This window comes from Plecotus auritus (genome assembly GCF_963455305.1).
Source record: "Plecotus auritus genome assembly, chromosome: 8".
In the NCBI taxonomy this organism is placed as follows: Eukaryota; Metazoa; Chordata; class Mammalia; order Chiroptera; family Vespertilionidae; genus Plecotus; species Plecotus auritus.
The window spans coordinates 51,945,385-51,969,529 of NC_137782.1; the positions used below are offsets into that span (position 1 = coordinate 51,945,385).

Genomic DNA, 24,145 nt, shown 5'->3' on the forward strand with positions numbered 1-24,145 from the left:
AAAGCACTAGAAGGGGAAAATTCCCTCTGAACAATTAGAGAGATGAAAGAGAAGTGGGAGTGCCCCTAATTGCATTACAGAAGAGGAAACCAAGATGACTTACCAAGTCATTTGTTGAAGCTTAAAAGGATGCTCTGTGGAGTCAGGATGAAAAGAGGCCCTAGTTGGCTTCTCAGTGGAGATTCAGCTTCATCCTCTGAGGAGCGTTCCTATCAAACTAGAGAAATAGGGCAGGAGTCACCTAGGGAGGAGGAAAGTCCGTCCCTACACTCCAAACCCAGATAATTCTTTCCTGAGCGTCAGGTTTTATGTTGTAATCAACATTCCCAGAACTTCTACTGCCAGATCTCCAAAATGTGTTTGCTAAGCATCAGCATTTTGAGGAATCCCGACCTAAATTTTCGTCTTTACCCTCCTCCAACGGCTGGAGTATCAGACTGAAACAGCTCACTAGAAGGCTGCGCAGAGTCTTGTTCTAGAGTTTGTGTCCAGCTGTGGGGTACAGAGAAGCATTATGGAAACAAAAACAAATGCCAAGACAAAGTGGGGGAATTGCAAATTAACAGGGGTAAGAGAAGGGAAAAAAGAGTAGTATACATAGCAATAAAAGAAGAAAAAGTATTTCAATGCCCAATAGACAAAAAAGTGGTTTTCCTGGTTTTCTTTGGGCCCTACTGGGCTCACCACTGTTGCTGAAGGGGAAGGCAGAGTGCTTTCTGCAGAATCTACTCCTGCAAAGGTGATGCTGAAGGATGGAGAGAGAAATCTTTGCAATCTTTCTACCAGATCACCATGTCTTTCATTTTCAGGCTAACACTAGCAAAGTGACAGGGCACGGGGTCGGGGGGAGGGGGGGCGGGTGGGAATCACATCTGGACAAAGGAAGGCTCTCTCCCCAAATCTGTCAGCTTTAGGTCAGGAGAACCTTTTCTGTGGAGAGCAGGATATAGTTTAGCATTGTGTTTGATTCCAAACAAAACTAGATAAACAGTTAGAAATCAATATTATTAGTGGCATCGTATCTCTTCCTCACCCTCACCCACTGCCAGGCCACTATAATAACAGTGTTGTTTTTCACGCTTTAAAGGAAAATAGGAGATTCCATCAAGAAAAGGCTTTTACAGGGAGGCTGTGTTATTGCATTATTATTTGGACTCTCACTCTAAACAAAACATATGAATGATTCCAGTTTCTTTTAATATGGGCTGAGGGTGGTTGAGTGAAATCTCTCTGGGTTAGAACAGTGACTCAGTCAGAAACAAGTCAAAACCCCTAATGTCAGCCTAACATTTACGATATAAGATGAGCCTATTTTTTTTCTTATAGTTTAAACTTCTTCTAAGAGACAGAGCTGTTAGAAATAGGCAAGTCACCACTATCTTCAATCTTAGAGCACCCTGACTCTGTGATTCCCTTTTAGCTGGGAGCTGTGTGATAGTAGGGAAAGGCAAGATATTTGATGTCAGAGTTCTGGGTTTGAATCCTGGTTCTGCCATCCATTAACCATCTGTGCTTGGAATAGTTACCTATTGTTGGTCACCTGTAAAGTAGGGATGACAGCAGCCATAACTTACCTGTTGTTGTGAGGGTCAAACCAGTTGATAAATACAGAAGCTCTGTATCAACTATAGTATGCCATGTGAATATTTGCTTTCATTGACAAAAGTACCTTTATAATCAGGGGAAAGAGAAGACTCTTGTTTCATCCTCAATATGGTTTGCTCTTTATTTAGCATCTCTTTTGGTGTCCTACTGCTTTCCAGGCAGCAGACCAGAGACCAGGAGGGTCCATTGCCACTTCCTAGTATTATACTGCATTAGTGTGAGGTTTACTCCTTACCCAGCATCAAATGATCATTTTTGGCTTTTAAAAATAAGGATAAAAGCCCAGGAGCCAGAAAGATGAAAGATTGAGTTAATTTTTTTAGAATAACAAATCTCTTCATGAACTCTCATTTATATGGTGCTGGTAATTTTTAAAATTAGATTTTCCTCTGGGCATTTCATACTAAAAATGATGAAGTTTCTTGTTCCTTGTAATTGCATTTCTTTTGATTTTCTTTTATTATGACTTGCATATCACTGGCACTTTTTTTCCTAGAATGTTCAAAGTATACATCATCCAGCTAAAAGGAAAAAAAATACTGTCTTAATAAAAATGTAAGAGAGAGAGAGAGAGAGGATATTCTTCTCTTTTGGTTCCAAACAAGGCAAAGTCCTCATTCCTGATTCTTTGTACATGCCAAGGTTGATGTCATGGATCCAGACCAGTTTTGAGTTATCTGAAATGAAAAAAGAAAAAGAGAGTTCAACAATCTTCTGAAGCTCGAAAAACAAATTTTTCACAGTCTGATAACCTGAAAATGACTGAACGGATTTTCTCTGTAATTTCCAGAGAGGGTGGGGGGAGAGGGGGAGAGAGAAGAAAATACTCTGGGAAAAGACTTAAGGATGGAAAGTTTGAGTTCGAGGGGGTCCAAGAAGTGCTGGAGGCGCCAAAAAGGAATAACATGGTGATTCCGAGTAACATGTGATTCTATTATCTGAAAACCATAAAATTCCTTTAATTGGTGTATTAACTTATCATTGAAACTTACCACTAATAATGATTATGAGTGATAAGTAGGACACATCCAAGGAAGGTACCTCTTAATTTTTCATGAAATCATCTTAATTTTTCATAAAAATCATTGAAATATGTCTTTTATTCTATTTGAACTGCCGTCCAAACTGGCTGTTGCGTGGATTCCTAAGCACGGATAGTTAGGACTTTCGGAAGCCTGCCTGAGGTTCTCTTCTCCGGTGCCTTGAAGGTTTGGGCACTTTTCTTTTGATGTCTAGACTACCAAGCACATTCCTGCCTTCCCTATTAAGGCAGTTACTTCCAGGTTCCTGCTTATAAAACCAGCTCTAGTGTTCAAACCTCCGTTTGCACCCAGAATAGCAGGAATGACAACTCTGGGGCTTTCAGTGAGAACCCAAATGCCCTGGTGGCAGGTTTCTTCCAGACTCCCAATTTCTTAACCCTTTTCATCCTTCCTGCTTTTCATGCACAAACATAAAAACAAAGTCCCAGGATCTACAAGTTAGGTAACCTTAGAACCAGAAAGAGCCTTCAGAGGACACGTGGGCCTTCTCCTCTTGTTACAAATGAGGCTCTTGGAACCTGGAGAGGTGACGCCCTTGAGGCAGGAGTAGTCGGCACCTAGATGCCACAGTCTGGCCACTGATGTGACAAGGACAGCAGAACAGACAGACGAACACAGGTGTCAGTCGGGGATGGCGTGATGAGCTCTGAGCCCGGGCACAGCTCTGCTCCAACTCCTGCTTGGAGAGGGTCTGTTCCATTGTCAAACATTAAAACTTGGAACTCTTACTTTCTTTTTTTTTTTTTTTTTAAATATATTTTATTGATTTTTTACAGAGAGGAAGAGAGAGGGATAGAAAGCCAGAAACATCGATGAGAGAGAGACATCGATCAGCTGCCTCCTGCACGCGCCCCACCGGGGATGTGCCCGCAACCCAGGTACATGCCCTTGACCGGAATCGAACCTGGGACCCTTTAGTCTGCAGGCCGACGCTCTATCCACCGAGCCAAACCAGTTAGGGCGGAACTCTTACTTTCTTATTGAAAGCTCTTTTAGATATGATGGCAGTGAAATTATAATATTTTAACCTTTAAAATTACCCTTTATAAAATTACCCTTTCCAACTGATGTACCAATTTAGTAAAACTTAGCTATTCAAATCTGTACCCCATCAATCATGAATTTATGCCCAAGGTCAGATAGCTCTCAAAAACCCTCCAGGGGCATGTGGGATAACCCTAATATTGTTTTTGCAGTTTTTCGGGTTGTTTTAGAGGTTCAGGATTGCCTCTGAAGACATGTAAATGATGTTTCAGGCTTAGGCAGAAATGAAAGGCACATAAAGTTGTAAAACTTAAGAACTTCAAGGTCTTGGCAGAGGTGAAAACTCACCTCAGGAACATGATGTTTATACATTTTCAGCTGCTCATTTGTCGGACACACACCCCTGTCCACTTGCCCCATCACTGTGTCAGGGGTGTTTCACCTGCAAGGGTTAGTAGAGGCTTGTAGAGCGAGCCCGTGGCAGACCTCAAGCTTTCTGACCTCGCACCTGCTCCTGCAGGTTTCAGAACCAGCCCAGATTCTCCCATCACCGTCCACGTCCAGGGTCCTGTCACCAGGATGTGGTTCCCGGAAGGTCCCCACACAGCTGTGGCCAAGCTCTTCCTGTGACTGCGGAGGCCTCGGTTGTTCACTGAGCCATCACAGAGGGCGGGCATCACCATCTTCCAGAAAACTCGGAGCAGCCTGCCCTGGAACAGGGCAAGCAGAGGGAGACCAAGAACAAAACCAGAGCTGAAGAATAAACTTCAGCAGATAAAATGCAAGACGAGGAGAAAACAGGGAAGCAAAGAAAAAGACAAGAGAGAAAAACAGAAAAGGAATTTCAGGGGGAAAGGGATTTGGGATATAAGAGAGGCATCTGTGTGCGTTACAGTGGGGTCGGGACACCAGGGAGGTCCCTGAGGACTGGCTCATGTCCAGTCTTCTCTATCCGCCCCCTGCACCCCACTGCCCCGTAAACCTACCGGGCAGGATGGAAGGGGTGACTGCCTTCCTTTGTCTTTGATGCCACGTTTTGGAGGCACTGCCCTGAACCCATTCTCTCTCAGCTGCAACTTCTGAACTGTTTAAGGAGAATGTTCCTGACTTGTTTGGCCTGTAATGCAGTAAGAACTTGCCCCCACACACTTGCAGCCTTCCAGAAACAAAGAACATTAAAGGATTAAATACCCAGCGAGCAGATGGTTTCTTGTAAAATGCTCTGTGGGCAGGTTCCTAGGAATTGAAAGGCCCCCAGCTTTGTTAAGTGATGAAAATTTTCCAAATTTAAGTCAGCAGAGAAAACTGTCACTAGTCCTGAGACGGAGCCACTGGTGCCTACGGGAGGAGGCCCGTGGGATGCTGGCCAGACTAAGAGCCGGGTGGGGAGTGTGAATGGCTCTGCCTGCGGTGGGAGAGCTGCTTCTGTTCCGGCCAGGGCCACAGTTGCTTTTGATTCATCAGGAACCATTGAGTGGAGCCATTGGATGGGTCGAAATCCAATTGCCCCTGGAGAGGTTCTTGGTTCGCCTGTTTTAATATTCTGAAGAGACCTCAGGTTGGCTTGTTTTTGTGGACAACAGGGAATTTTGTTCTCCTTGACATCCCGGAATTCCCTGGGAAGCTGCCCTTGCAAGGAATTGTTCATGTCTCTGTCCACGTGGCATTTTTAAATACTCTTGAGGTGGCCAGTGCAGTGTCGCTCAGCACGACCAAACCACAGGCTGAGGGTCCCAGGTGCCCTGGGTGTGTAGAGGGGGTGGGAGGTTCTTGTGACTGGTGCTTTCTCTGTGATCCTGCTCGCTCGGCCTGCATACACAGGACCCATCACAAAAGGGCCCCAACCCCCACTTGATTCCACGCTCTAAAACACCATCCCCACTTTTCTGTATCCATGCAAAGCCCTTCAGGTTCAGCCACTTCTAACCTTCTGTCCCCTCCAGTCCATTTTCAAGACTCTCCATGCATTTATACTGGGCCTTCCCTGTCACTCTCAGGACTTCCTCTTTAACCTCTCATTCATTGCTTGTCTCTCCAAGGCCTAGACCTGTCTCCAACGGGAGAAGTGAAGTATAATTGAAAAAGTGCATGCCTAGGAGCTCACATTCTAGAGTCAGATCTCAGCTTTGCCCCTGTGAGCTGTGTGACGTTGGGCAAGCTATGGAACCTCTCTGACCCCAGTTTCTTGTATAATGACGTTTAGAATGTGGGATCTGGCACAACAGTTAGTTCTCTCTCCTCATCCCAGAAGTAGGTACTAAATAAGTACTTTGATAAGTGATTTAACCGTGGTTGGATGGCTTGATTCAGACATGTCCAAAGGAGGGATCAAAGCAAGAGCAACCATGGACACACACATAAAAGGCGGTGCTAGCAAAAGCCCTCCAAAATTTGCACCAATTTTATTATGAAAAGCATGTTACACATGGATCCATGATTCATGTAGGTGACCAAGGAGTTCCCACAGTGGAAACAACAATTTGCTAGACCCCAAGTCCATCCTGAAGGCTTCACCAGCTCAAACTGGAGCTTCTTCTTATGACCTTAGGGGTGAACGATATTTCCATGAGACAACGCATCTCTGAGTTGTCCCACTAGAGGAGTGTTTGTTGAGTCCTTGATCTGGGTGAGGCACTGTGGTTGAGTACAAGAAGCTTGCTGTCATACAGACACCGTGGTCACCTGCGTTTCCCCTGAGTGCTGAGTGCAGCGCTGTGCACAGAACAGGTGCAGTACATGTTTGCCTCATGAATTCAATGTGAGCTGACCCTCTCTAAGGTGTCAGTGATGGCAGGAGCTGTAAGACCAATCGTAGAGGTGAGGGCACTGACGTGGATCTGCTGGGTCCACCTATGAAGTTTGGGCCCTGCTCCTTGCATGAGGGTAGTCAGTATAGTAAGGCCCCAGAGGGTGGTTCAGATCCCATTGGGGACCAGCCGGCAAATAATCGAGGACTTTCTGCAGGCAGAGCGCACAGGCTCCGCAAATGTGTCTGAGCAGTTGCCTTGGAAGTCAAGCTCCTGGGGGCACAGCTTCTCTCCTTGTAAGTGCCCACTGCCGGCCACTCTGGCAGGCCTTGCTCAGAGCACACATGTCTTTCTCTAACCTTGTTGATGTTCGATGTCCAGAGCAGGCTCGCTTCACTGTAAGGGAGTGTCCTTGTACCGGGTCAGCCAGCTGTCAACTGGCCTCCTGGAGGCTGTGCTGCTGGAAGATGTTTCAGCCCCTCATTCACTTGAGGCTCATCTATGAATGCTTTCAGCATCTCTGTTTCTCTGTGTGTCTGTCTCTCCATCTATTTCTGTGTCTCTCTGTCTCTGTTTCTCTAGCTCTTTCTGTATCTCTCTGTCTCTGTGAGTCTCTCCATGCCTCTCTGTCTGTCTTCCTCTCTCTTTCTCCTTCTCTCCCTTTCTCTGTGTCTCTATGAGTCTCTCTCCCTGTCTCTGTCTCACTGTCTGTCTCCTCATTCCCTGAGGCTCATCCATGAATGCTTTCAGGATCTCCATCTCTGTGTGTCTTTCTCTCTGTGTGCGTTTGTGTGCGTAGTCCTGTATTGTTCTGGCAGTCAAGAGCACACACTGCCACAAGTCCTTCACAGTACATCTCCATTCAGACGAGAGGCCACACCTCACACCTGCATCCATGTGTTCACGATCCTGAATCCAGAGCCATGGTGCTGACCTTGCTGGGCCCCCACAGCTGCTGCCCTTGACAGAGACTGCATTTCCCTTGTGCTGGAGCGGTCTGCTCTCCTCCTGGACACAGGAAGACCATCTCCTGTGGAAGGAAGAGGGTTGTCAGAGAGCCAAGTGGTGCGCCTTGACATGCATCTGTTTCTATTCATGTTGAGTCTTTCCAGGTGAACTGAGCTAAATCATAAACTACAAAGTGAAAGCAGATTTTTCTTAGGACGCCCATCTGGAGCCCACTGAGCGAACTCCCCATAGTGCTCAGCCCTGGTCCCCGCAGTGCAACCCGCACACTTGCCCTTCTCTTTGGGAGGGTCGGTCCATGTTTGGGGCAGCCTGGGGGATCACCTTGGTCATGTTGACGGGCACACAATGACTTCTGGGCTGCAGAATTGGGGAGCTGGGAACAGGGTAAAGCTTGTTATATCTTGGGATGCTTTTGAGCATGGTATTAGCAGCCTGGGAGTTTTAAACAGCGTTTGTGGCTTATTTACTGAACACTGAGAATGCCCCGACCAGCACCATCAGGGGGCAAATCTGGTGGTGGGCAGATGTCTGAGCCTGTCATCAAGGCCTGTCATCAAGGCAAGGGCCCTGGGGCCAGCACGATTCCGAGCTTCCAGAAAAGACATCTGTGCTGATTTCTCAGCCCGTCCTAACGCAAGTGTCAGAGCAGGCATGGCTGGAGGCTGGCGGTGCCCGCGAGGTGCTGCTATCCCAAACTCCCTCTGCTTGGCTCTTGTCACTCTGATGTCCCCCACTCCAGGTCTGAGGCCACTTTCAGCAGGTTCCTATTAGGAAATGCGGGTTCTTTGTATTCCCCCCACCACCACTACCCACCTCAGTCAACACTTGCTGATTTAAACAAGTGAGAATCAGACATTTGGCCCCCAACTCCGGCCCTCCACGTTTAATAAATGAAAGACCCTCTGCCCCTCCTGATGACAGTGATTAGGCCAAGCCGCAGAACTTAGCAAGCATCTGCTTTCATTTCCCATTTTTGGCATATCTTCATGAATTAACTCTTGCAGCGGCAGGGAGAGGGGTAAGCACCGTGGCCGTGCCATCACAGCCCACGTGGCAGGCACAGTGGAGCGCTGCATGCATGCTTGGCCCCAGCAGCGACCTACAGGGAGGTGCGCAGGAATGAAGGTCATGCTCATATACACTAAGGCAGGTGCGGACACTGGCAGGGAGGGCGCAGGGAGGGGAGCTACACCTGTGGCTCCAGAACCAAGAAAGAACAGTCAGTGGATAAAATCCAAACCCGCATCTGCCTAAGGAATTCGGTGCCCACTCCAGACGTGGAGTCCTGTCTGATTCTGAGGAGAAGCAGAGCGTCCCACCTGCTCCCGAAGCTGTGCCGAGCCACACTGACGTCACCAGCTCTGATTATCACTGGCGTGAGGGGCAGAGCACTCTGTGGGACAAATGCCTGGATTGTGGTCATAAAAACAAGGAGATGGGAAGCACACAGGTGTGTCAGAGGGCACGGGAGCGTGGCCACATTGCTACAGAGAGGACAGCCTCTCTGAGGCCTGGAGGATGAAGTGCACAGCAGGAGGCACGGAGACCACATGTGGATTTGAGGGACAGGAGGATCTTAGAGGCCAGAGGAGGCAGAGGCAGACCACACAGAGACCAGTCAATCATTTGTAGTAGTTGGGGTGACAGTCTCTGGCATGCATCTGCATATCACAAATCACATCCTAAGAGATGCAGGAGAAAAGATGGAGAGTAAGGTCATTATCAGTGGGAGCTCAGAATGGCAGATTGGAGAGAGGATCCTTGGAATGAGCTTCCTATAAAGCATTCAGATGAAGGAACTTGAAGGCCTGGGAGATAAAGTGAGTTGGTTGCCCAGATTGGCACCCAGCCTTCCTAACTTCTCATCCAGAACAGTGTTCACCCACCATGCCTCCTCCTACATTTTAAAAAATTCATTAAAAGGAGCATAAGAATTGTACAAACTTTCTAACCAAAGGAGCCGTCTCCCACACAGGTGAGCAACAATTACAGAACCTGTGAGTCCTTCTGTTGAATGCCATGTGCTGTCAAAGTTCCCTTCTTCATGTAATGTGGGAAATATAATTGGGTTATTTGTGTTTGGTTTTTTAAAATAACTGATATACCATAAAATTCCATTTAAAGTGATTGGTTTTTAATATTTCACAAGGTTTTACAATTATCATCATTATCTATTTCCAGAACTTTTAAAAAATCACTCTCTATTTTCCTCTCTCCCAAACCCCTGACAACTACTAAACCACTTCTTTCCTATGGATTTGCTTATTTTGGAAATTACATATAATGGCATCATACAATGGCTTCCCTCACTGAACATGATGTTTTCAAGGTTTGTCCAGGTGGTCTGAGTTCTTCATTCCTTTTTTTTTTTTTTTTCATTCCTTTTTATGGCTGACTAACATTCCATTGTATGGATACACCACGTTTTGTTTATCTCTTCATTAGTTGATGACATTTAAGTAGTTTCCACTTTTTGCTGATGTGAATGTTTGTGTACAAGTTTTTGTGTGAACATATATTTTCAGTTACCTTGGTTGTATATCTAGAAGTGGAATTGCTGGATTGTATGGTAACTTCAAATTTTTGAGAAACCACCACTGTTTTCCACAATAGCTGCACCATTTTCCATTCCCTCCAGCTGAGTGTGGGGTCTCCAGTTTCTCTTCCTCCTTGCCAACACTTGTTATTGTCCATTTTTACATGATAGCCATGCTAGTGGGTGTGAAGTAATATCTCATCATGTTTTGGGTTTGTGTCTCCCTAATGACTAATGATGTTGAGCGTCTTTTCTTGAGCTTATTGGCCATTTGTGTGTCTTTTTTGGGTTAAATGTCCATTCAAATCTTTGCCTGTATTTTAATTGGGCTACTTGTCATTTTATTATTGAGATGTAATAATTATACTTTCTTTACTCCACATACTTTCATGCCAACACAATATCATAAAGTGGTATTTTCCCAAAAAGAGTGAAAACAACGTAAGCCCGGAGCAAGGAAAGGCCAAGTGCCAGCAACTGCAGGACACTCAGAGGCTTCTAGCCAAAAGGAGGAGTGGAATGAGGAAGGGGAGGAAGGAAAATGGAGAAACTTTCTTTTAAAGCCAAACGCTCAAGCCAGGTTACTGAGGCCTCTGTGCTGAGATCCAGCAGAAGGCACCCTTAAAATGAGGTCAAGTGCCTGGGTCTTTTCTCTCCTCCACAGAGCCCTGCAGGATAAATGCACCCCCCCCCACACACACACATACACACATACACACAGTGCTCTGAATGTATTGAGAAAGCTGCTGTGAATGCAGGATAATATTGCCCAGCAATTCTTAGAGGGCAGGGCCTGGGTCTTATTTGGATTTAAGCTTCCTCAGCTCCTTATTAACGTGTTTGGTTCCTGAATGAAGACGCGACCGAAAGATGAGATTTCAAGGTTTAGTGTAGATATGGCATTTAGTCTCTCCTGCTTTGGTCTATTAGATGAACACGATGAATCAAATAGCACAAGTGTTAACATATTTTTAGCACATTTTGCTATAGATACATTGTCACCCATTTTCACCTTTGGTCTTTTTTTTTTAATCCTCACCAGAGCATGTATTGATTTTAGAGAGAGAGGAAGGGAGAAGGAGAGAAACATTGATAGTTTGCCTTTTGTATGCACCCTAACTGGGGATTGAACACACCACCTGAGTATGTGCCCTGACCTGGAATCAAACCCATGACTCCAACTAACTGAGCCACCGAGCCAGGGCTTCACCTATAGTCTTTGAAGTACTAGGTTGTTGGCACCTCCTGGCAAGAGGGAACTAAGCCCACAGGTGGCTGAGTACCTTCTCCCTGCAGTATTTGCGTGGCTAGTAGAGCAGGGAATTTGTCTCTGGTTTTCCCTCCAGAGAGCACCTCCTACCCTGGACTGGAAGGCAGTTAGATTAACAGAATCTCCGTGATCCTACCTGGGAGCGGGCTCAACTCTCTTCCAGCAAGCGGCCTTTGACCCAGCTCCTTGGCTTCAGAGTCCCCAGAGCATCAGACTCTTTTGCAAATTATTTTCAGATTGTGCCCTGCTCAGGGAAAGAAGGAACCATCTAGGCTTCTCATTTGGGGCCCTCCCTAGTTCCTGAGGGCCCCAGCCTAATTTGCATCCTCGGCTCAATTTGCATCACAAAATGCACCCAAATGTCCCTGGACTTAACTGCGGTAGGCGGGCAAGTTTTGTTTTTTGTTTTGTTTGGGTTTTTCATCTCCTGCCATTTCTCTAGCAGGTTTCTGGTTACATCCAGATGACACTTAGATTAGGTTTCATTTCATGTCGTTAGCCGGTGATTCAACTAGCCCAACTGCCTGCGCCAAGACCCAGCCCCATTCTCTGGAGATGGCTTCTTCCGGGTGGCCTTGCGAGCCTGGTGGCCTAGTCACCGCACTTCTGCAGGCTGGCAGCTGGGTGTCCTTCGGTTACATGCTCGAGGCTTGTTGTTTTCTCCTTTCCTTTTCCCCAAACCTGGAGTCAATATTTTGGTTGTAAGGGAGGCGGGTGAGAGGAAGAGCAGGGGACAGAAGCTTGCCAATGCCACAGCGGCTCTGATCTGCAGGAGTCCTCAGGACTCATTCAGCACAAAGCGGCTGCAGAGGAAATCCTGCCCAGCCAATGATAAGCGGGAAATGGAGTCACTTCCTCACCAGCTGCTTTATTCAGGCAGAAAGAGTCCTCACTTCCTCGCGTGTGCTCTGCTGGCCACCACTCACAGCAGCGGGGCTGCTGGCTTCCTCTTTTAATCCCAGGCATGTTAGTGTCTGGGGAATTGCAGCTTTCCGGGATTCAGGAGGAACTCTCCTCTCCTCTGAAGTGTGTGTGCCTCGCTTCCCTCCTTCCCTCACTTCCTTCTTTCTCTTTCTCCCCTCTCACCTGGCAGGTGTCTGTCCTTCGGCTCTGGGGGCTGGAGCCGGCACAGACAGCATTGGGAATAGGCCTCACACCCCTGAGTAGCATGCAGGACTAGTTACATGGGATCTCTGTGTTCCCAAGGACATCCAGAAGCAGCTCGGGACCTCCATCACCTCCCCTGTCCTATGTGCATTTTACCTCCAGGCAGCATTTTCCAAGGGTGTCTTTAAAACCCAGCAGGAATCTCGCTGACAGAGGGGTAGATGGCCCAAGGATTTGGAAAATGCCTTTTGAGACTCACAGGCATTCAACTAGGGTGTTATTCAAATTATGTAGCAACCAATAAGGCACAGACACTGACCAATTAAATTTGATGCTGACCATTAGCATTGGCTGAGCATCAGCCTCTCATGGGGAGACTAGAGTCTTTTGCAAAAAAAAAAAAGCATTGCATTTTCTTTAAGCCTGTCACCACTTATTTGTCCTATGAACACCTCCCTTTAAAAATTATTATCTAGTAAGATATGTTTGGAAAACCTGTTCTATAGTAAAAGGTATCAGTTTATTTCATATCCACAGACATTTGCTGAGTGCCTAATATGTGACAGACACATGCTCCAGGGATCCAAGGATAAACAAAATGTGGCTCCTGCACCTCCAGGTGCTAATCGGGAAAGGACAGACTTGTGAACAGATGCTCTTCAGATAATACAGTGAACAGGGAGCAGCCCAGGACTATTTAATTCAACCTGGGGGCTTGGAGAAAGTTGCCTGCGTAAAATGATTGTACTGAATCCCTGAGTGAACGGAAGTCAATTTACAGGTGACAGAGGTCAAGCAGGCGAGCTAGGCTGAGGCCAGAGCACTGGGATCCATGGATGGCACAGTAAAGAATTTGGACTGACACATGGAAGTGACAGCTTTGATTCTGACTGGATAACTCTGATTGCTCTATGGAGAGGGTATTGAACGGCAGGCCACAGACTGGAGGCAGAGAGTTCAGATGGGGAATCATAGTAGAAATGCTGGGGAGAGAAGGTAATGGGGATGGAGAAATCAGTGGTGCATACACTGCCCTGTCCAGTCCCCTTGCCCTTCACTTCAGTGCTATCTAGCTAACCTCTAGCTACAGGAGGTACAGCCTCTGCATCTCTTTCCCCAAGGGCTTTCTCTGGCCTCTAGAGCCCACTTTGCCTGTGCTCATGACAGGCCATAACTGCTGGGGTATTGATGCCTCCATAGGAGCAAACCACAGCCAACGAGTGCAAGGAGTTGGTGTGTAAATACCCTAGCTCTCTGGCCCCTTATTGGAATAACAAAAGGTGCATTTTCTGCACTGGCCCCCAGGTTTCTCAGCAGGATTAAGTTCCAGTTACCAGCAGCAGCAACTTGCTAGGTAAGGTAATTCATGGCTGCTTTCCTTCCAGACCCCCTACTAGTGGTTCCTGGCATCATCTCCCAAATAACCTGATTACATTCAAGTCTTTGTCTTGGGGTCTGCTTCGGGAGGAGCCCCACCCAAGATGATGGAATTTCCCATTGAATGAATGGTGGGGGAGGGATAAGAAAGAGGAAAATATCTAGAAGTCTCTCAGGGTATAGGTTTACTTAACAGCATGGACACTTCGAAGATAGGGAGGGAGATGACTTGCTGGAGGAGGCGATGGTAACTCCAATTTTGGACAGGCTGCATGGTAACTTCCAGTGGCACCTCTTAGAAAGTGACTGGGATTGGAATCTGGTAGTCAGAGGATCAAGTGGGGTTGCATATAAAGATGTGAGAGGCACCATCATGGGATGGTATCTAAGACCACGAGAGTGAAGGAGATTGTCCAAAGGAAGAGAAGACTGTCCAGACAAGCCCGGGAGATGGAGCACCTATCAGAACAGGCAGAGGAGGAGGTGCCCATGGAGACAGGGGAAACTCTCCTAGAGTGCTTAGGGTCCAGAGTGTAAAGCACCCAGTGAATATAACCATGCGGAGGGTATGTCTGGTCTCTGGGTGGTGGTTTCAAAGGCACAATGGAGGAAGAAGCCAGACTGGGTAGATTAAAATGAAGGTGGGAAGGCAGCTGAGAAGGTGGGTTAGCAACTTGTCCAAAACGGCAAAGAGAAAGAAGATAACGGTCAGGATGGGACACAGCATCAGCACAGTCATTCTGAGGAAATCTGAATTTACTTTTCTTTTCGTCAGTGGATAAATACCCCCAACTCCCTTGTCCTTCAAGGATTAACTCAGAAGCGTGTGTTCTCTACTGAGAAAATCTGAATGTTTGTATGCCCAGGAAAAAAGAGACCAAAGGAAGGGTGAGGTTGAAATTGCCGTTGAAAGCAGGGACAATTGATGGAGGAAGGTTCCAGAAGCAATGGGAGACAGTGGGCTGTGGGTGCAGGGTACAAAGGGTCAGGGAAGGACAGATAGTGATGTAAACTGATGGGTGCTCCAGAATAGGAAGCTGCAATAATTCCCATCCAATGACCCCGAGTTTCTCAGAGAAGAAAGAGGTGACAGCAGATGCTAAACAGCGAGGAGAACATGTGAGAAAAGTGGTGGCTGTTTGTAATAATCATGAAAAGGAGCCGAGAAAGCATCCAAGCAAGGGTAAGGGTATGTTAAGTGGTTTCAAGAACTCACTGAGTTTGGAGGCCATGAATTCAGAGCCGAATTGGTCTGCATGGTTGGGTGACTTCTTTCGGCAACACTTGAAGGCCAGAGGAGGCTGCTGTGGAATGGGGTCAGGGCTGGGGCACAGAGGAAGGTCAGGATGGGAGGAAGCACGTTGAGGGAAGCAAGGAGGAGGCACCGGGGAGAGAAAAGAACCCACTACTTGTAGATGTTCTAACCCAGTAAGCACAGGAGGCCTCTCCTCTTCCCCTCCACCTCACATCAGCTTATCAGTATCAGTACCCACTGTAAGTAACATACTTGACCTGTCTAGATTTCATTTGCCTCACCTATTTAAAAAGAGCTAATATCTTTCTTGGGCATTATTACACCAATCTGGGAGATCTGAACTTACTTGGAGGGTCCTTGCAGCCAAAGTTTTGTGTGACTATGGCACATCTTTGCCCTTTTTTTTCTTTCCCTAATTCTCAGATTGTCATGAGAGAGGTGATTCCCATGGAGACAAAATGATAAAGCCATGAGAAATGGAAAATACCCAGGGCACTTGATAGCAGTGTTTGATTTCCTGTTGGCACCATCTGATTTTCTTTTTACTTCCCTCTTACCACCGACAGGTGTGCTCTGGGCAGGATACAAAATGGCAGCACACCTGGGTTTTGGTTAGTTCAGAGGTGCACACAGAGGCAGCATCTCTCTCTGCATCATAAGCTCTTTAGGTCAAGATGGCTTTCTCCCCCTTGGGCTCTCCATGATCATATAATGCTTGTATCCACAGTCAGCTCAAAGACTGTGGGATGAAGCTGAATGTCTCAGGTGTTTATAGCCAACTGAGCCATATTAAATTTCTCCACCGTCTAAGAAGAGCTGAGAACCCACACCAGGGCTTGAACTTGCAGACACTAGTTTAGCTGTTACCTGTGTCACTCAATCTTAAGTTGGGAGCATCTTTCCTTGTCAGTGAATCTAGGGTACACGTTCCAATGGCTGAACCATATTCCATCCTATGGATGTGCCATAAGTTCTTTACCCAGTCATGTTTTCAGACATTTAAGTCGTTTTCAGGTTTTAACTATTATAAACAATCAGAGCATTTTATTAATTACTTTTTTTCAAGATAAATAACCAGAAGGGGAATTACTAACAAAAGGACAATATTTTTAAAGTTTTGATACTCATTGCCAAATACATAAAGGTCTCTCCGTTGACCTTTCCTCAGGGAGGAGAAGTTGTGTAAGAGTACCTGGCCCCCACCTTCACCTCCACCCCATTGGTTTCAGCAGAACTCGGTGTTGCTCATCTGATTCGTTTGTCTTTCAATCTCATTTCATTTGGAATCAGGTTTAAGTGAAACTTTTTAGAAGGATTCTTAAGAGGAAAAGGAAGATATTGGAGGGTGGGCTGGCTCCAGGGAGGTATGCATGTAGGGGTAGCGAGAACGGGGGGTTAGAGAGGGAGAGAAGGGGATGACAGTGGTCCTAGGCCTGGTCCCATTGCAGGAGAGACAGGACACTTTTGCTGTTGACTCCCTCCCCCCAGCTTAGGAGTCTGAGCCTGGTCTGTTTTGGTCCACACACCCCTGGCTCACTTTCCGCCCTGCAGCACCGGTTTGGGGGTGGGAGTGGGGCCTTCCTGTCCCATTGATGCCGGCCCAGGGTGGAATTCAGACTCAGACCATCTGCGACCTCTGAATTTGGGGTTTGTGGAGAAGCTGCCTGTAAAAGAGTGACCAGAGCTGGGGCACCGCCTGTCTCCTCTGTGATGTGAGGGGCCAGCAAAAGGATAAAGGACCCCCCTTGGGACCTGCTCTTTGCACCCCTGAAATCGGGCAGAGCCCTTGCCAGTCCTGGCATGAGCCAGGCTGGCAGTGCCTCCAAATACATAGACTAGGGTTTGGTCTGAGTCACATGACAACAGCCCAGGTTTTCTTTTTCCCACTTTGTTGCTTCTAATACATAAAATGAGCATGTGTTTATTTAATACAGCTTTCAGACTTAAACAAATAATGACAGACTGTTCAAACAGACTTCGGAAATCGCCCTAATCAGGATGTTTGGAAAGGCAAGAAGACTGTAGGAAAGGAGCTTTTAGGACCTTTAGTCCTGAGCCCACAGGGTCCGCTTGGCACTTTGGAACATAGATGGGCAAAGTTCAGAGGCCCGATCAACCTCGAGGGGTTAATGACGCCCCTCAGCCCGCAACCTGACTTACCAATTGATGAAGAAGTACAGATGGGCATTGTAATTTCACTTCCTGTCTTCCACCGGAACACATCACGTGTGCATTTTAATTCACAATTTCTACAGGCATCACCAGGCATCTTTAGAGGGAGCTTGTGAAGTGCACTGTGAAAACCTGCCCTTCCCTTCCCTCCCCTCAGTGGACCCTCTGGAGCAGTGGTTCTCAACCTTTCTAACGCCGCGGTCCTTTAATACAGTTCCTCATGTTGTGGTGACCCCCAACCATAAAATTATTTTCATTGCTACTTCATATCTGTAATTTTGCTACTGTTAATGAATCGTAATGTAAATATCCGTGTTTTCTGATGGTTAGGCTCTACAGCAGCAGTTCTCAACCTGTGGGTCGCGACAGACCATCGGAAAACACAGATATTTACATTACGATTCATAACAGTAGCAAAATTACAGTTATGAAGTAGCAACGAAAATAATTTTATGGTTGGGGGTCACCACAACATGAGGAACTGTATTAAAGGGCCGCGGCGTTAGGAAGGTTGAGAACCACTGCTCTGGAGGGAGGGGCAGGTTTGCAAGGGAGCAGACTAGAGAACAAGTTAATGTTGCCACTAGTTCACGTTCTGGGCCACATTGACAAATGTCTTTGAATCACCTACGTTAATCTTCACAATAACCAATTTTATGGGTGAAGTAAATGAGGCTCAGGATTGGGTAATTTGTTCAAGGTCATGAGCAATAAAATGTCAAAGCTGGGATTTCACCCAGACTTTCTAAGTCCAGAGCTGTTCCCAGACCCCTGGGGGCTGCGTCAGCACCTCTGCTCTTGTTCTTTGGGTCAAGAGATCCTATGTTAGCTCATCCCCCCAGATGTGCATTTTCTTTGTAATGCACATCAGCAATGGCCCATTAGGAGCACAGTGTCAGGAGAGGAGGTTGTTCCAGCCCAGGAGAGGAAGGGGTAGTTAGACATGCATTTCTTCTGCCCCCTGGGACTGTGCACCAGGCAGATGAGGAGGGAATACCAGCCCATGTGTCCCTGCTTCCTCCACTTTCCCAGGATGGCTTCTTGTCCAAAAAGGTCAGACAGCCAGAGTCTTAGTCTGTTTCATAGTCAGCCACAGACAACTCCATTGGTAACTAAAGAAATGTGGAGTCCAGCCACAGACATTCTTTCCTACTGTCAGTGCTCAGAGGGCGTCCTTTGGCTGGACTGTTGGGGGCTCCAGACTGCCCACCCCTTAGGGAGGGATCAGAGATGTTCCCGGCTGTGTCTGTGGGACCTGAGGCTGCACTTTGCAAGGGGCAGTTTCTCCTGCCTGTAAATATGTCCTGACCCCTTTCTGCCCCATTTATCCCTGATTATATATAGGGAAGGTATGTTTCTTGACAAGCAATCATGATTTTTACCTCAGCTTTGTGCTAAGAGCACTAAACACCTATTTCATTATCTGTTAGAGCAGGGATGGGGAACCTTTTTCCTGCCAAGGGCCATTTGGATATTTATAACATCATTCATGGGCCATACAAAATTATCAACTTAAAAATTAGCCTGCTATATTTGGGCAAACTTTTACTGAACTCTCCATCTAATGCCTTGGCAGGGCCAGACCAAATGATTTCTGGGGCCTTATATGGCCCTTGGGCGGGACATTCCCCACCACTGTGTTAGAGCCTGGCTCTGCTAAGGCTCAATTTTGGAACATTTTAACAATAGATTAAAAAATAAGAAAACCCTTGCGCCCTCTCCTGGTACAAGTTAATCTAGTACATCTGAGGTCCAGATCTCCCACTTGCTGGCTCACCAACTGATCTTGTGCTGTTGACACACTAGATAGACCATTGGGTCTTCTGTGGTCCATGATCACAAAGGTTCTTTAAAACCTTTCTTCACAGGCCACCCTGTGCATCATGGGATGTTGAGCAGTATCCCTGGCCTCTACCCACAGATGACCTCACCCCAAACCATGACTACCAAAAATGTTTCCAGATATTGCCAAACGTCTCCTGTGGGGCAAGACCACCCTCAAGACCAATGAGAAGCGCTGCCCTAACCCCTTGTCTGCCTTTTGTAAAAGGTGTTACTGGTCCCAGGGCAACTAGTGAGAGGGTGGGGATGACTCCGCAGAAACCTTTTGTGACTTAAGTAAGCAATTAAAAACATCAACAATAAGAGAATCAGAACCTCCTCTGCGCAGCAATGTAAGCAATTAAAAAAAATATTTTTATTGATTTTAGAGAGAGAGGAAGGGGAAGGGAGATAGAGAAACATCAACAATAAGAGAGAATCATTGATCCACTGCCTCCTGGGGATTGAGCATGGAACCTGGCATGTGCCCTGACCAGGAATTGACCCGTGATCTCCCGGTTGGTGTGGTTCAGTAAACAGTTTTGATGGCTAGTCAAGTGTGTTCACCTGCTAGGAATTTGTCTAAATACACACACATTACACACACACACACAAAACCCCCACATCTGAACAAATACACAAAAATTCATGTAAGAGATGTAGCATAATATTGTTTAGTAAATGTTTAAAACAACCCAAATAAAGAATTGGCTCAAGAAAGCACAGCATGTACATATATATGGAATACTAGGCAGTCGTGAAAAATAATTGTGTAAATCTTTATTTAATAATGGGGGAAGTTCCCCTAATGTCTTAAACTCTCACCTCCAAGACTACTTCAAAATTCCCAGAGGTGGTTGTATTTAGAAGGCACACTTTCAAACAGGCAGAGTAAACATCTGGATGACGTAATAAGGCCAAGCATGTCAAACTGCCACCCGCAGGCTGCCTGCCTCGTTTATTTGGCCCATGTTAGCACTGGAGTTTGACATGCTTGTATTAGGTTAAAGAGAATTCAAACCAGTGAATGGATTAAGAAAACTTGAATCATTCATTGAACATTTATTAAGCACCTACATGTACACGACCATGCACAGCACTGGGAGACAAAGATGATACCTGGTCCCTTTACTGCAGTATTTGCCCCAAACAGACAAAAACACTGTGAAGGTTGTCAGAACCTCCTCTGCGCAGCAATGTCAGAAGTTTCCGCATGTTACTGTCTTCCATAATGAAATCATGTGCTCCGATTCCGGGTTGTTGAAATGCCTAAATAAATCACACCATGTAAAAAAGCATTTCATTTACTGATTTATATATTTAGATAGATTTACAGAGTAGTCCAAATAATAATTGGGTCCAAATGTGGAACCTAATCTTCCCCAACAAATCTAAGGAACAAGCTAAGACAACCCAGAGACCTTTGCTACAAACACTGCAGGCCTGGCTTGTAAGCAGCGGTACAAAGGGAAACCAGGAGCCATCTTTGCCCAGGGACCTGTGTGTCCATTGACACAATCTGACCATAAATGACCACATGCTTGTAAAGTTCACAACTTGAGTTAAATGTGAAGTTGTGGTCATCCAGTCTGGCCGCGCCCCCGCCTCCCACCCCCACTCCCAGTAGAAACCCTAGGATGGCTTCCTTTCCCAGGTAGCACCCTGTCCTTGACCTCAGAGGCTAGGCCTGCAACCAGCAGAGGCCACCCTGCAGTGTCCACCACATCAGCCTCCTGGGCAGACCAAGCACTCACAGAGCTGTTGTTAGGGCATCAGCAGAATGAAGGGTACTGGTTTGGATCTGGGTTCAAATCCTGGCCCTACTGTTGACTAGACAAATCCTTTAACCTCTGTGATTCTCAGTGTTTTTCCCCCTACAGAACAGGAATAAACAAAACGATTCCATAAGTTTGGCATGTAGAATAAATAAAGTAATGCATGATAGGCATTCATTACAAGTGCCTGGCATATAGCAAACATTCAATAAAGGAGTATTGTTGTAGTCGTGGGGTTTTTATTATTCCTATGAATGGCCATGCTCATGAAAATTGCAAAGCCTCCCAGATTTCCAACCGCCTTTTCTGTTTTATTTTTCCCCTTCGCCCTTACCAGTCTCTAACACACGTATATCATACATTTATTTTGTTTATTATCCATCCCACTTGACTAGATAAAAGCTTTGTGAGGCAGGAACTTTCAACCTATGTCATTCACTGCTGTTTCTCTAGGGTGCCTGACACATAAATAGGGTCTCAATAAATATTTCTTGAACGAAAGTGAAAGGAGTGGGTCCGCTCTCTGTCTCTAATACCCTCTCTTTTTCTTCCCTCCTCTCTCCCCTGCAGGACGCCTTTGTGGAACTGTACGGCCCCAACATGCGGCCTCTGTTCGATTTCTCCTGGCTATCTCTGAAGGCACTGCTCAGCCTGGCCCTGGTGGGAGCTTGCATCACCCTGGGTGCCTATCTGGGTCACAAGTGAAGGCAACAGGCCTGCCCCAAACAAATATGCAAAAGGTTCATGAAAGCAGTAGAAATATATGCATTGTTGGGATGTACCATGAAACGGAGCTGTGGTCTCTTAAACACAAGCAAACAACAAACAACAAAAACAGCTTTTAGGCTCCACGTCGAATCAGCTATTTACTGCCAAAGGGAAATACCATTTATTTTTTACATTATGGAAAAAAGATTTATTTATTTAGGACAGTCCCATGGAGCATCCTGTCCTTGGAAAGCCTACTACCCGTCATTGCCAAGCTCCACCGGTGTGGCTCCACCTGGATCTCCTGTGCCTATAAACAGATTCGCTTTCCATGTTAGTAGCTGGGCTGACTCACCATCTGAAGGGCAAACTGATGGAGAATATGACTGTTCCAGAAGCCAGCGTGCTGGCTGCTGGAGGTTTGGAAGAAGGTGTTCATTTTCCTTGCATTGATTTGCCCCCGGGGGCTGTGATATTCATAGAGGGAGGTGCTTGGAGGGAAGTGCATTCTTTTCCGGCCAGAAGAACCTACACTTTGCATATGGCTCACATGGTACATGCCTGGTTGGCAGAAAAAAAAAAAAAAATTTGGGAACTTCAGATGGACTTGGTATCTGCCAAGATTTCCACACCGAAGGACAGTGGTAGGAAAAATGCCCTTAACCCATAGGAAAGTATTTTTTTAAGATACCAATTGTGCCGAGGATTTTAGCAATTTCTACAAAATCATCCAGTACCTTAAGCCCTGATGTGTATATTCTTATATTTTGGATACGCTCCCTCTTCAAAAACTGGCTCTGAGTGTGAAACAGAATCCTTGGGAATGCGAGGAAGTGAACGTCTCAGTGACTCCTTCGGCATCAGGAAGGCTGCAGTTACAGAAGCATCAGGCCGCCACAAGTGCCTGCTTTTCTGCAAGAGGCCGCAGTTGGAAGTCCCACTTGGTCCCAGTTGGGAGGCCTGGTCCTGGAACCGAGCCTGGGCACTCGCTGGCCTGCTCCATGGATTTCAAACAGAGGCCTGTGGTCTCCCCGCGTCTGGAAGCTGAGGAGTCAGAATTCCACTGTCAGGAACGAAGAGCAGGCTGGGGCCTGGTACACCAGGCCCTCCAGGCTGGAGGCCCTTTTCCATGTCGAGTGTGGAGCCTGGAGCCTGGGAACCAGCGCTCCTAAGATGTTTGTCACTGTGCAGGGAAGGAAACAGAGGCACTCTGCCTTTCCTAGCAGAGGGAGGTGGTGAAGGCAGGAGCGCCACCACCGGAATGGAACAGCAAAGAAAGGAGGCACGTGCGTGCAGCCCGCGTGCAGTGTGGCCGCTGCGCATGCATGCGTGTTGGCTGTGCGGCCACCCACCCGTCTGAGCAGTTTAGAGCAAGGCTTTACATGACTTAGGGGAGGGTCATAAATCCTGAAGGAAGTGTTGGGATGAAGTGTCATGGATTAATTGACCCATGTCTGTGGAGTTTTGATGTAAAACATTATCTTGTCATTGTAGTTTGGTTTTATTTGAAAACCTGACAGAGGGGAAAAAAAGTTCCAGGTGTGGAATGTGGAGTTTATCTGTACATCCTGGGCATTAAAAAGGAAAAAAAAAATAGTGGTGGACAGCTCTAGAGAAGTAGTGAAAGAAGTGATCTTCAGCTGATAAACTAGGAAATATGTTTTCAAGTTTAGAGAGCCTGAGACACACGTGGAATAACTGTGGCATTATTGCATTATATACCATTTATCTGTATTAACTTTGGAATGTACTATGTTCAATGTTTAATGCTGTGGTTAATATTTCGAAAGCTGCTTTTTAAAAAAAAAACCATGCATCTCAGCATTTTTAAAAATTGTATTTAGTTATGGCCTTTACATTCTTTGTTAGCAAAAAATGATCATTTTTCCATTTGAGATTCTTGTCTCTTAATTGTTTAAAAGCATTTCTGAGAAGATGAGCTAAGCCCCGGGTCTCAGCTACGGGAGAAACCCTGGAGCATGCCGGCCACGGAGTTATGTGCACTTCCATGACAACATAATTGTTTATTGCAAGGAACATACCTGTTGTCCCTTTGCCCTTGTTCCTTGAGGGTTTGCTTGTCCCTGAACAAATCAGAATTTAACTCACATTATTTAGGCTTGCATACATGTTTGGTTAAACCCATGAGGTTCATTCAGTTGAAAATCTAGATGGGAAGTGACCAGGGGATTAAATTCTGGCTCTGATGGTTTGACCTTTCGAGAATTGCTTTCCATGGCCTGTTTCCACATAGACTCACCCAGAGCCCTCCTTCCACAGGGCCCTTTCCCTGGCTGTCCTTCAGGTTTTTCCTGACATGCAGTGGCACTATGCCCCATGCCCCACACCAAGAAAGCAGGAAACCCCATGGTATGAAGCCAGACCTCCCTGGCGGGCCTCAGGGAACAGGACGATCAGACCTTTGAATGATTCTAATTTTTAAGAGAAATATTATTTTATGAAAGGTTTACATTGTCAAAAGTGATAAATATGGAATATCAAATCCTGTGCTGCTATCCTGCCAAGATCATCTTAATGGAGTCAGTTTGCAGTACACTCCAAGTGGCGACAGCCTCCAAGCTGCTTTAGAGTAACAATGAAGAACATGGATGTTTTTAATATAGAGTCTGTTTGTCTTTTATTGTTGTTTTTGTTATTGTTCAAACTGGGATTTGCAGAATATTCAAAAAAATGTATATATATATTAAAAAAAAAAAAAAAAAAACTCCCAGGGGTTGGCCTCTGGCTGGTTTCCTTTGCTGTGGGGTTTTGTTAT

General features: G+C 46.2%; 1 protein-coding gene across 1 annotated transcript in view; it reads left to right on the forward strand.

Moving 5' to 3' along the window:
* Nucleotides 1-24,075, forward strand: part of BCL2 (BCL2 apoptosis regulator) — a 171,582-nt gene extending 147,507 nt beyond the window's left edge. The window contains exon 4 of the mRNA XM_080685625.1: nucleotides 21,232-24,075. Within this exon, the coding sequence (XP_080541751.1) occupies nucleotides 21,232-21,366 (135 nt within the window). The 3' untranslated portion in view covers nucleotides 21,367-24,075. The remainder of the gene's footprint in view (nucleotides 1-21,231) is intronic.
* The last annotated feature ends 70 nt before the right edge of the window (nucleotides 24,076-24,145 follow it).